Genomic DNA, 13,646 nt, shown 5'->3' with positions numbered 1-13,646 from the left:
TATAGGCTGGGTTTATGTACTGTAGTTACTGATCTAATACCATCATCATGGACACAGACATCGTGAGCGGATTTTATTGACTCCAGGTCATGTCAGGTCAGCTGGTCAGCTGGTGGAGATCCCGGACGGTGGCCGTTCAGAGGCGGCTTCCTGAGAGACAAGTGGTTAGCGCGGTGAGCAGAGTGGTGAGTCATGCTGGCGCTCGGCTGACTCACAGCACTTGTAGAGCGTGTTGAGCCTGATGATGTCGTTGCTGTTCATCTGGGTGGCCTGGCCGAAGGACACGTTGGGGTTCGGGATGGGAACCATGGTAGGCTGGTTGTTCTTGGAGAAGGCGTACCTGAGAGCAACCACAGGAGCAGGTGAGGTGTTTTCACTTTATCCCGGGACTCTGGTAGACCCTGAGCCTGGTCCCTCCGCCCCCATGATGGACAGGTGTTGTAGCTACGTACCTCTCATACTGCATGACAGAGTTGTAGTCATAAGGCGTTCCCTGGTTCAGCGTGTTGATCTTGTAGAAGTTGTACTCCATTCCTGCAGAGACAATGTTTCTCTTGAGACTGTCTCCGGTTCGCAGCGATGCTACATGCGACTCCCACCATCGATGATGTTGTTCCAGTTCACTTGGATATAGCTGTCCCTGTCGGAGCGGGTCTGCTCGTGGTTGAAGCCCAGAGCGTGGAGCAGCTCGTGCTGCACGGTGCCGTGGTACAGGCATCCCTGGCGGGAAAGAGAGACCACCTGACCGCCACCCTGGCGACCCACATAGGACCAGCAGCTGGGACACACAGATGGCGTTCGATAATCATTCGCACCGTTGAAAGCTGGTCTCAAGTAGTCAGACTCACCCGTCTCTGGACTCGATGCTCAGCCACTCGTGGTCTCCGGCCTGGTAGGGTCTGAAGTGGATGCAGGAGACGCTGGCGAAAGAGTCGAGTCCTCTCACGATGATCTGGACCTCTCTGGAAGCTGGACACACAAAAACATGCTGAGAATTGAAATTACGCACAAATATTCAATCCAGAGCTGCTGGTCCGTATATTTGTTTACTGTCTATGGAGTCATATATGGACGCAGGGAAAGTAGCCTTTCCAGTCCCACAGTGACGCCAAAGGCAGCCTTCAGCGTTACATGTTGACACATTTGTTTTTCAATAGAAGCAGATGCTCCGCCTTCCTGACGCCGTGGGCAGCACCTCACGTGAGAAAAAGACAGTATTTGGGGTTAGTCTAGCCATGGGGTGGCGCTCCTATCAATCTACAGTTAAGAAATTGTCAGTTACTATTTAAAGCCCCTCAAGCAGCCTTTCAGTCACGGTGGATTTCTGGCACCTTCACTAAGGAGCAGAGCCACATAAAGGGTTATAAATAGCCATTAGACATGAGACTCTGAACGTTTCCTTTTTGGGTTTTTTGTGCCTATGTGTCAACATGCAACACTGAAGGCTGCCTTTATCGTCAGTATAGGATGCACAAGTCCACTTTCCCAAAGTCAATGTATGGCGCCATGGGACTGAGGATGGGCTGCAACAACAGAATCTGGTTTTATATGGCCTTATGTATGGATTTGTGCACCGGTTCCTCTTGTATTCATGGGTTTTCTGCTGTCTCAAGCAGAAAAAAAAACAACTTCTCTGAAGCTCACTTTTCAGGCAGATATTCTGAGTCAGGGAACCAGGGCGGGTCCAAAACGTAAAGCTGGATTCAGGGTCACTCCCTGGTCACTCACAGTGAAAACCAGGGCCTCTTCTACTCTGACTCTTCTAGCTCTGCCTCCCGCCTAGCGTCTCTGAACCCAACATCACGGCAGGTCTCACTACTGTATACTACTCTATAGAGGCGCCCGACTCTGTAGCTGCCACTCTTCTGTTCCAAGTCACCCCTGACAGTCTCCTCCACTCTGCCTGCACTCTCCTCTTCACTTCCCTTTATCGCTGTATGCTCTTCAGCATGACTGGATTGGAGTCAATGTTAGGGAGACCTGATGCTCACAGAAGTGGTTGGCGATGTAATACGGGATATAGACTCTTCCGTCGGTGTACTTCTGCCACAGGCAGCCAGAGGAAGTGCAGGGATCAGCGTTCCTGTCGGCGTCTGGGCCGATGGCAATGTCTCCTCCAACGAGGGTCGGCTCGTCCTTCCCAGGCTCTGCACCATGGACAGCGACATGTCAAGGAAAGGGTGCCACAAGTCCAGTACATCATGGACCATTTTCAGAGTTCAGAAAAAAAAATGAAATGGGAGCTGGACTCACGACGGTCCTTGTTGGCTCGCAGCAACAGTTCACTTACGGACAGGTTCTGGTCCTCAGTGGGCATCACATCTACACACACACACACACACACACACACGCAGGGGTTTGTATCAGTATCGTGGTGAGGTCCTCTCATTGCCATAACCCAGTGCTTCTCACGCCCCCCACCTCTGCGCCGCCTCTGTAAATAGTATCATTTATAATAAAATGATTATGAGTACACTCTGCATCACATTGTATCCTTGTTAGCAAGTAATATACTGTAGATCAACTTACAATAAAGAATACCTTTAGTAACATTGCACTTTATTGTAGTATGGCAAAAAAAAGTATGTTCCCCAAAGTCACATGAGCCCCACAACTTGAGAAACACTGCCATAACCCTTTCCCCAGCCACACACTAAACCTAACCAAAACACATGGCTCACCTGACTCTGAACCAAACTGGAACCCAGTTATAGTGAGCCAATTATTTTAAAGTCTTCATCCTCAAATTAAGGCTTAACCTTGTGATGTCCGGCAAAAATGTCCTCACATAAGCACAAGGTCAGATAAGCACACACACCCTTTCACACACACAGTAACGATCACAGATATGCATGCGTGAAATTGAAAATACATTCATGCTTCTGGTACACAGATCTTAGAATAAAAAAATGAAAAACAAAGATAGAAATTGTGCTTTACCTTCCTGGAATCATCCACAGTGTCATGAAAAAGAGAGGAGTCGAGGAGAGCAAATATTAGAAATGCAATAAACAAATTCATGTGTCAAGCTGACTGAAATCCACATATTGTAGAGCCTGAGTGACACTCCTTTAACTGAAAGTCTAAACATGCATTATGATCGTGCTTCCTTTTTACAAAGCTCAGATTGAAAAATAGACGCATTGAAGAGGATCAAGTTTTCAGCATGAAATGATGTGTTGTCATTACACATAACTGAAGCTCTTGGGTTTGAGGGCTGGGTTTGGCCCCAGGGCCTCGAGTTCGACATTTATAGTTTAGATCATGGGTTCTGAACCTTTGTGATCTTGGGGCCCACCTTTTCCAGAACAAATGGGCCCAGATTTAATTGTCATCGAAAAGTGTGACCAGTCCAACCAGTTGCGTTCATCATGTTCATTTAAGCAAAAAACAAAAATACTTGATGCAAACTGTTGAGAAAACTGATAAAATTGTATTCTAAATAAATATTATATAATAATAGATATAAATTATAATAATATAATTTAAATATATATATATAAATAAATAAAATAAAACAATGTCAAAATATCATAAAATAAATCATATAAATAGTATTTATAATAGTATAAAATATAGCATTTAATTTTCAAAATAAACTCTAAAGAAGAGATAAGCAAAGTGTGAATGAAAGTATCACCATAAAATTTTTGAATTAAATTTTAAAACTGTTCATGAACAGCTTTCACTTTTGTGTAAGGTGGCATCACTTTCTTTATCGTTTGTTTCTTTTCAAACCTTCTCCATACTTGGTAACTATCACAGATTTGCAAGTGTACATTCAGATTTGCACCCGAGTGTCACTCGTAGGTAGCAAGTCTTTCTGTGTGAATCTGGAGGTGCAGCCCTGAATGGGTCTGAACCCTCAGGCTGTGAACTGCACGAGGTGGTGCTTCAGGCCCTTGTGTGATGCTCTGCTAGGGGTCAGAGGCAGCTACCACTGAACCCCCTGTTGTGGACGGTGAACGTTATTTACCTCAGTCCAGGCTGAGGAGAGCAGAAGCAGGACCAGCAGAGTGGAGGAGAGAGCAATCATGGCTGCAACAGTGCTGTGGTCAGAGAGGAGACAGACGTCACTCCAGAGGCAGCGAGTGCAGGCACCGGAGGAGAGCACATACCTGAGAGCCAGTCATGAGACGACCCCGGGGCCACACAGACAGTTTTTATAAGTGTCGCCAGGAGCTAATAAATAACACCGACCATCAGAATGAGCCAAAACAGCCGGGTTTTATCAGAGATGGAGACTTATTGAGCGTGTGACCGACGCACCTGTGTGGAAGCTGGAAGCTGCTTATCTGCCCTTCACATTGATACCGTGTTCCCAGTGCAGTAAATAGGGTTTAACCCTTTGGTGAAAAATAAAAACTCACTGTGTTCATGTTCTTCATGTGTCTTCAGCCACAGTATTAACGTGAATCCAAGGTGTCACGATGAAATTCAAATTTTCAACTTCAGATTCAACTGTAAAAGAAAAGAAGAACAAGGATTCAAACTCAAGTTAGTAGGAGGCTTCCGAGTGTTTGTTTAGCTGTTGGGCTCAGTGGCGGGAGGGCCCTCCCAGCCCTCCCAGCATGCATTGCAACTCACATTTCTTGCAGTACGTCCTGCTGAAATGCTATGTTATAAAGGAGTCATTTAATATAACAGTGGTACGGCCTGCATTTACACATTACACCACAGCGTTAATGGAGGACAAAGTCTTGTCAAAGTTTGTTCCAGAAGTTTGGGTTGCCAGTCGGTGATCTCTGTCCTGTGGTGAGAACCAAAATGGATACACTTTTCATGTCAAACTAAATATGCATATTCACTTCATACATGATATATGAAATATATGAAACAGTCATGTCGGTGTGGTGAGACTTTTTTTTTTCATGAGGCTCGACACCTTGAAAACATGATGAGCACATGTTGATCTCTTGCTGACTATAAAAGAATATAACCAGTGGCCTTCCACACTTGTGACGTGTTCACAAACCACATAACAAACCACACCAGCTTCGGTTCAAATCAAAGCAATGACCAGCTTCAGGGGTGGTGAAATCTAAAGGCTGACAAGTCAAGCGTCTCTTCTACAGCTTATACAGCATTTGCTTCCACCAAAAGGTTCCTCTTCCAATGTCCTCGAGTCGTTCAACTCACTCAACTGTCAGCGGGCAGGAAATACAGTACCAGAAATCACCATACAAACCCTTGTCATTGCTAAGAGTGAAAACCTGATCGGACAGCAGGAGGCAGTAGCGTTCCGGACCTCATTTCCACCCACCCCACACAGGCAAAAGCAGCTTGATGTGTGCCTCAAATGGTGACAAATCTTCAAATGATTTGTGGATGCAAATCGCAATCCAGGAGCAAAATGCGCTCATCGGTTCCATGTCGACAACATTTACAGAATTATTTTCTAATTGCATTTTTCTATCAAAACTGCTGAGGTAATCTGTTACTAAAGTGTTGACCAGGTTTACACGCTGACTTTTTCAACCGATCTGCGTATATCGCTATAAATAAAGTCATTTTTAATAGAATATTTTGAGCATTATCTATAAAGGCACATAAATGTGCCAGTATTCTAGCATGCAATATGTCTGGTGCATGAGCGTACATCGTAGAATTACATCGTGACTATCCATTTGGAGTGGTGCAGGATGGCGTGTGATGATGTGTTAAAGTGTGTAACAGTTTATTTTGTCCTTTATTCATAGCTGCCAAAGTTGGCAGGGGGCACCCCAAACACATGTCCAGGCCCCACAAGCCAAAACCCTCGGCTACAATAGTACGATAATATAGCAAGATAAAGTAGTTAGTATCGCGTGTTTAGAACTGCCAAAAGTAAACTCCAGAAGCTAAAAACAGCAATTACTAAGTATTTGTAGTAAAGTTGTAGTGTTTGCGGTAATAACTTCCTGTTGGCTCTTATTTTGTGCTTATCACTTCCTATTTTTGCCGACTGTTGTTTCTGGCTTGTGCTTGACAGATATACCAGAGCGCCATCTGCTGGAGGGTCTCGAAAAACGAAACGTATTTTTTGTTGAGTTAGGTTTTGAAAACGTTTTAAACTTTATATATATAAAAATATTGCCGAAATATAAAAGAATTCCATGCACTGTCGTGCACATCACAAGGCCTGAGGACTGGACCCTTGTCACTCACCTTTTCCTAAATTTCCTGTGGTTTATTTTCAAGTCATGTAACACAGTTAGTGTAGGTGGTCTCCTAGAAATAGAGCCTCATTCGTCTTCGGTCACATAATCTTCTGCAATGAGGACGCATCTCAGGTGTGTGCTTCCTGGAAAGTTCTCTCTTTCTGTGTTGTCTTCCCTCCACGTACACAGTTGACAGTCATTTATATTTGAATTTTCCATTAAAGAAAGGACAAAGTCAGCCATCAATCCTTTATTTGTGTCACAAATGATCCACTTTTCAGTCCGTATCTGGGGCGGAGCTATGGAAGCCTCAGAAGGTCAGTCAGTCCTGGCCTCTGAAAGAGAGAGGAAGAGAAAGAGAGAAGGTCAGCCGCGGACGTGGCTCTCCAGATCAGTGGTGCCGACACTCACAGCACTTGTACAAGGTGTTGAGCCTTGCGATGTCGTTCTTGCTCATCTCCTTGGCGTGGCCGATGGGCACGTTGGCATCTGGGATGGGAACCATGGTCGCACGATTGTTCTTGGAGAAGGCGTACCTGCGAGACGGGAGAGGGAAGTCGGACCGGACCACAAGCCCTGTGACACCAGCATGTGCGTGTGTATGTGTGTGCGTGTGCGTGTGCGCGTGCGCGTGCACGGGTCTGTGTGTGTGTGTGTGTGTGTGTGTGTGTGTGTGTGAGCTCACTTGCTGTACTGCATGACTGAGCCGTAGTCGTAGGGGGTGCCCTGGTTCAGAGTGTTAATCTTCCGGAAGTTGTGCTCCTTTCCTTGAACCGTCACATGCAGATTGTTATTATAACGGTGGACCCCGAGGCCGCAGAACAGAGACCAGATATTGGATCACTTGAACATGAATTCAAAGACCGTAAAATTACAGCGTAACATGGTCTAGTTACCGGACACAACGTTGGCCAGGACCACTCTGATGTGGTTGTCTCTGTCGGAGCGGGTCTGCTCATGGTTGAAGCCCAGAGCGTGGAGCAGCTCGTGCTGGACGGTGCCGTGGTAGAGGCAGCCGCGACGGGCCAGAGAGACCACCTGCTTGCCACCGCGGCGCCCCACGTAGGAGTAGCAGCTGTTGAGCACAAAGGTTTCACAGAACAGAGTCAGGAACGTGAGTTAGCATGGAGGGTATGAGTCCGTGGGCTGGTTAGCATTCAACACCTAGTCAGACTCAGAATGTGTAAGTGCTTTGGTACACCATGCAATAATGAACAAAACAAAATAACAATAATCCTAAATAAATAAACAAAAACAAAATAAATAATAAATGCTGTGAAAACGTCTGTCAACACTGTAGTCAAGGGCGTCAGTTTGTTTTGAGATGAGGTGGCTACGACAAAATGTTTTTACTTCTATGTTGGTACTACAGCAAATTTTTATCTTTCTTGTGAATCCTGCTGTAGCTAGAGATATTTTTTGTCCACTTGAGGCCACTGTAGATCAAGCTACTGACGGTATTTGTTTGAGTTGACCATGCTGAAATTAATAATAAAAACAATTAATAAAAAAACAAATAAGAAAGGGTTGACATATGTTTCTTTTACGCATGATGGTCACAGCTTTCGCTCCTTTTCTTCATTTCTTTATCTCGGGAAAAGCGATAATCTTCGTAGCTTGGTTGCGTTCGAATGATGCGTTCACTGGAATCGGAATTTTCTATACTGCTGAAAATAACTGGGGTCACTAGCTTCATTTTTGAGACAGATATATGCAACTATGTTTACTTCCTGTTGTGTGTGTTTAAATTGCACATAAGTCAAAATAAAGGACAAACGTGTTTAAAAAGAAAAGGATTGATGTCTTGTAAATCATCGCTAAAAATATTTGATGCAATTCAATGAATAGGCTGAAACAAAAATCTTTGTTCACCATTACGACTGGTTGTGTCAAGTTACAACTCATTAAAGTGAGTTGCTTGTATATTTAGGTTTATTGAATTCAGTTTATTTGTGCTGTATAAATTGAAAAACTTCACTTCACTTCACTAGACCTTCTTTTCTTTTTTGTGCTTGGTTTTATATAGAAAAACACATTTACAGTTTGTAAATGCAAAATAATATGGAAAAAGCACGTGCACAGCCTTCTTTCCTCTTTGCTTCACTGTCTGTTAAAAAGTATTTTGGAAAAGAGTATTTTGTATTTTACATTCATATTTATATTTTTGTTGTTTACGGAGCATTTTAAGTTACAAACAAACTTTCCCTTAGGAATAACAACGTTTTTCTGACTGATGTAGCTGAAGACTGACTTAATTTTTAAATGCAATTAAAATATCAATAATGAAACATTTTTCCAGTTAAGACATAAGGCACTCAAGAGAGCGCGTATCTCCATTTCCATCCGCAATGTTTCAGACGACATTATTGTCCTACCCGTTCTGGGACTCGATGCTCAGCCAGTCGCGGTCGCTGCTTCTGCTGGGTCTGAAGCGGATGCAGGAGAAGGTGGAGAAGGACTCCAAGCCGCGGGTGATGATGGCCTTCTCGCGGGAGGCTGCCATTTTTTTTTTTTACACAAGAATGATGTATCGTTCAACTGAACGTCTGAGCTTCCTCTCCTGCCTTTGATGCTTACAGAACTGTTTGCTGATGTAGTACGGGATGTAGACCTTTCCATCGGTCCACTTGCCCCACAAGCAGCCGCGGCTGGTGCAGGGGTCAGCGTTCCTCTCAGCCTCGTCGACGGCGATGTCACCCTCAGTGACCGTGGGCTCATCAGCCGATCGCACTGAGGAGAGAAGATCAAAGGACAGTCGAGCAGCTGCTTCAGTTGGGAGCATTACCGAACAGTAACGCCTACTCACTCAGGTTTGTGTTGGCTCTCTCCAGCAGCTCCGACACAGAGAGATCCCCCAGGTTTTCTTCAACAGAACAACACGACGTCAGACGTCACAATGAGCAACATGAAGAACAGACGGAGCAGTGAACATACCTGTCTGCAGGAGCATCGTGGTTATTAGTGGCAGCAGGAGGAAGGAATGGGAGAAGAACACAAGAGAAAAGAGACCTTTTTAAAGTGACGCAAAGGCTTGTCAACTGGATATCAGGTGGTGAATGTGCACTTCCTTTGAATTGTAAACGCCCCAATTGCATTTCCATCTCAGCACCGATATGATTTTGATGTGTCGCCTTGCACCTGTCAGTGCGCGTGCTCTCTAGATGTGGAGGACCTTTGTGGGTGCGTGTGTTACCTCCTGCTGCTCCTCAGCAGCCCAGCAGCAGGCTGACAGCAGCAGCAGCAGCAGCGCCAGAGCGGAGGTCACCAGCACCCGAGCCATCCCAGCAGACCTACAGATCACAGCCAAGAGTAAGAACCACGCGTGGACCCTGGGCTCTGTCATGTGACAGGTGCTCACCGTGAATACCTGATGTGTGGACCTGTACTTTCTTCTCCAGCCGTTTATATATGTTCTGATCTGAGGCGGGATTCTTATCAGCCAGATGCCACACTGCACTATATACTGACTCTTGGGAAAGACACATGTGCTCAAGCCATATGAATTTTTTTAAGCCCTTACTGTTACTGTCCTTTTCTAATATCTTCAGTGGACCTCTGTGTATCGGAGTATGAGACTGTGGAGAGCAGCCAACACTGGTCTGAACCAACAGCTACAGCTTACATGACAATATTTGTCTCATCAAACTGAATGTATTGTTTCCTTTGATGTTTGCAGCATTTCAAATGGTTATATTGACTCATGTTTGACCTTAACCTCGCTGTTTTCCTCAGTCACTGTTCTGATTTCCTTTCCTTTTTTTAAGCACTAAACATAACGGCCTTTGTGAGCTGCCGAAGTTTCATCCCTTCTGCGCCTCTTCACAACTTGGTTCTCCTATTTTTTCAGTACTCACTCTGGCCAGCTGGTGGCAGTATGAGCAGAGTTGTTTTGCTAGCAACCTAGTGCCTAGCGGTAGACAAGATGGCCGACCTCATTCCTGTACACTGGCTCTTCCACTCCGCTAGCCCAAAGCAGACAAGCTGGACCTCAATAGCACACAATAACAACAATGCAAAATTATAGTGGCAATGTTAAGTTGGAGGTCAGTTTATTCAACATTTGTGTGGACAAAGGCTCAGGAGAGGCCATCATTTTTCCGGCTTGGAACCTTGAAACATTTTCTTCCTGCAGGATCTTTATCACAAGCTGAAAAATAAGAATATCTGCCAGTCACTCTGTTTTCTGTCCCTGCTCTACAGTCATTTAGCTCTACATTCTCATCTCGGGTTGCATCACATCAAAAATAAAGTCCAAAAGGTTAATTTCCCCTCTTTTTATTTGGGAAAAACAACGTTTGTATTCTTCTCACAAGTTCCTTAAGTACACTGGAATGTTACATGAGTATTCAACATTCAAATTCCGCAATGGATTGAAAAGTGCAAACATCACGTGACGTCATGTGAAATTGTGCATCTCGGAAAATAAACCCAACAAAATATACGTTAGTTAAAACACTGTTTTCTTATCATGTTGTCACTCTATTGTTCTCAAACAGACTCGCTGCATGGAGTCATCAATATGCAAATGAGCTGATGATGTCATACTGACCACGTTTGGTTTCGTTCCATCACAGAGGAGACGGGTGGAGGATCCAGTCTGGAGGAATGAGGTCGGCCATCTTGTCTGCAGCAAACACTAGCTGATTCAGCTGAAAACCTGAGTGTGACTGTGTTTTTGCTGAGTTACGACTCATTTGCTGCAAGGAGTGAGTCTGTAATCCACCACCACAGCAGGTCTCAAGTTCAAATCCATATCATATGTAACTCCATGTTAACTTTGTTTTTTTTTTGCCGACAGGTAGAAAACCGCAGATGATCACATGACCTCTGTGTCGCAGGTAACTCACTTCCTGAACCATGTTCCACTATTCCGATCCGATCCCTCAATGGAGGTGAACAAACAGCACCAGACAGACTTCTCATGCTTGAAGTTTTAATGGTTTCTAAAGCAGAGCAATACTCTGTCATCATTTCAGATAAAATGCAGATACACTGCTGGAAGCGCTCGTATTCCGAAGTGGCACCTTGACTGCCCTCTAGAGGAGCTGCTTCTCTGGCGCCGGCTTGGACTGTCTTGAGTCTGGAGGGACGGAGAGGGAGGGTGTCGTGACGGCGGCTGGGATTTCACCATGGTGTGGCTACGTACTGCATTGATAGAGGATGTTGATCCGCTGGATGTCGATGGCACTCATCTGCCTGGAAAGTCCGATGGGCACGTTGCTGTTTGGGATGGGGATGATGGTGGGCTGACTGTTCCTCGAGAAGGCGAAGCTGGCCGAGCAGATCAGTCATCAGATATCATGTTTACACCGTGGCTCATTCTCTCGCCTACCGTCCATAATGCATTACAGAGGTGTAGTCGTACGGAGTGCCGAGGTTCCTGGTGTTTTTCTTGTTGAAGTTGAACTCCATCCCTGCACGCAAGTGTGAAGCTGTCAGAGAGAACATGGCGCCGTAGCTCCCTCAGGACTCACCTGGGATGACGTTCTGCAGGAGGATGCGGACGTGCTGGTCTCTGTCGGAGCGGGTCTGCTCGTGGTTGAAGCCCAGAGCGTGGAGCAGCTCGTGCTGCACGATCTGGTTGAAGATGCAGCCCTGGCGGGACAGAGACACCACCTGACGACGCCCTTGCCGACCCACGAAAGAGTAACACCTGAAGAGGTCGAGGTCAGATCATCAACTCAGAGGGAGGTGAAGTCAGGGGTCGGGGGCGAAGGCAGTCATCCTCACAACAACGAAGCGAAAAGCAGCAGGAACACCAACTAGAGCACACAACATCTTTGAAAGAAGCCACTCATCTCACCCGGAGCGGGACTCGATGCTTATGAAGTCCCTCTGTCCATTGCGAGGGGTGAAGCGGATGCAGCTGGACTGAGCGAAAGACTCTAGACCCCTCAGGATGAGGCTTCTTTCTCGCTGACCTGCAACCACAACAAGAACCTCATGTTTGTCAAACTGCCCGCTGGATATTGGCTCAGAAGGATCGATGAGGTTTCATGAAACAGGGTCCTGATTTTCAGAGGCCACCAGATGGCGCTGTCTGCTGCAAAATGTTTGGACTTGATCAACTCATTCAATGACACCTCAGACCATTTCTAAACCAAGAGCGCCATCTAGTGGCCTCTGAAAATGAGGACAGTGTTTCATCAACCCCGCAATACTGTTTCATGATAATCTCATCATCATCTCATCTACCATCACTAGCTAATAGACAGTCGTAAATTCAGAGTCCCATGACATTATCTAGTCTATAGAGAAGGATGGAGGAAGCTTTCTTACACTGAGGCTACAGTGAGTTGCATGCTGGATTATATTTTGCAGCTCGCTGCACTTTGCACCGCAGAAAGAATCGATGGCGATGTTATCTGCAAATAATTCCCCAGCTCAGCTACAGTCACGGCTGGTTGGTGAACAAACAGTATTATCAACAAGCTGTGATAAAATAAGTCCCTTCACTTTATGTTACAGCAAGATAAATGGCTCTTCCTTATATTGCGTTTCCACACTAATCCAGTACCTAGTGCTGGGTCGAGGAGGTATCATGAAACAGTATTGGAGGGTGAATGAAACAGTGTCCTCATTTTCAGAGGGAACTAGATGGCGCTCTTGGTTTAGAAAGGTTTTATTGAATGAGTTGCTCAAACATTTTACAGCAGACAGCACCATCTGGTGACCCCTGGAAATCAGGGCACTGTTTCATGAAACCTCGCCAACCCTTCAATACCAGTAACCAAAGGGACTCAGAGACACCAGCTGGGATCGATCGAGTCACAGGTCGACCACTGGACCATGTGAAGTGTGTCGCCCCACAGATAAACTCAGCTGACGGCTCACAAAGCTATGTGGACTCACTGTACTGGTTGGCGATGATGTACGGGATGTAGACGTTGCCATCGGTTGCTTTTGGCCACAGGCAACCCCGAGGATTTGCAGTGCACTGGTCAGCGTTCCGTAACAGTGAAGGCATGGCGATGTCTCCGTACATCACCATGGGCTCATCCGCATCCTGACCTGTGGTTAAACACAGAAACAAAATATACATATTGGAATTTTCTCAATAGTTTTGGCGATAAACACCAATATAAAATCTAGATCCAGAGAGAAGCTTGGGCGAGCATGATGGGCAGGTAGGAACATACCAACGTTTACGTTTGCCTTCTCTAAAAGGGCTGAGATGCTGTCGTCCTCCTCAACGCTGTGGCCTGGAAATGCAAGTGTCCGTCAGTCACAAGGTGAACATATTCAAGAAGAGCAAAACTTCTTCGTCATTTGTTGCTCAACAGATGAAATGAAAAGCCCAGTTCGCACCTTATGTGAATGCAAAAAACATGTTCTGGCAAAAAAAATGTAGTGCACCAAACATGTTTCAACAAACCACAAACTGTTACATCAAATAAATAAAAATGTTCAGTATCTGCATTAAAAAATAACAGTGTCTATCAGTTTGGTCGCAACAACTTTAAGACTGAAAACAAGCAGGGAAACAGCATTTCTTTTACAGCCAGA

At 45.4% G+C, this 13,646-nt stretch overlaps 2 protein-coding genes across 2 annotated transcripts in view; both read right to left on the bottom strand.

Moving 5' to 3' along the window:
- Positions 1–92: 92 nt before the first annotated feature.
- LOC128752329 (high choriolytic enzyme 2-like) lies at positions 93–9,420 on the bottom strand. Its single transcript, XM_053853436.1, has 14 exons — positions 9,332–9,420; positions 8,947–9,011; positions 8,718–8,870; positions 8,516–8,636; positions 7,037–7,215; positions 6,826–6,907; positions 6,552–6,676; positions 2,254–2,322; positions 1,992–2,147; positions 849–969; positions 600–778; positions 453–534; positions 212–340; positions 93–150 (listed from the first exon to the last, which is right to left on the bottom strand). Exons 1-14 carry the CDS (start codon positions 9,418–9,420, stop codon positions 93–95), a joined length of 1,608 nt encoding a protein of 535 aa, XP_053709411.1.
- Positions 9,421–11,070: 1,650 nt separating this feature from the next.
- The window catches only part of LOC128752942 (low choriolytic enzyme-like), a 3,365-nt gene continuing 789 nt past the window's right edge, over positions 11,071–13,646 (bottom strand). Inside the window, exons 3-9 of the mRNA XM_053854760.1 lie at positions 13,280–13,342; positions 12,993–13,151; positions 11,944–12,061; positions 11,615–11,793; positions 11,473–11,554; positions 11,287–11,411; positions 11,071–11,220 (exon numbers count right to left, since the gene is read on the bottom strand). Of these exons, the coding sequence (XP_053710735.1) occupies positions 11,177–11,220; positions 11,287–11,411; positions 11,473–11,554; positions 11,615–11,793; positions 11,944–12,061; positions 12,993–13,151; positions 13,280–13,342 (770 nt within the window). The 3' untranslated portion in view covers positions 11,071–11,176. The remainder of the gene's footprint in view (positions 11,221–11,286; positions 11,412–11,472; positions 11,555–11,614; positions 11,794–11,943; positions 12,062–12,992; positions 13,152–13,279; positions 13,343–13,646) is intronic.

The sequence above is a fragment of the Synchiropus splendidus genome, chromosome 1 (assembly GCF_027744825.2).
Source record: "Synchiropus splendidus isolate RoL2022-P1 chromosome 1, RoL_Sspl_1.0, whole genome shotgun sequence".
Taxonomy (NCBI): domain Eukaryota; kingdom Metazoa; phylum Chordata; class Actinopteri; order Syngnathiformes; family Callionymidae; genus Synchiropus; species Synchiropus splendidus.
The sequence above is the reverse complement of the archived record's forward strand: the minus strand, read 5'-3'. Positions and strand labels throughout refer to the sequence as shown.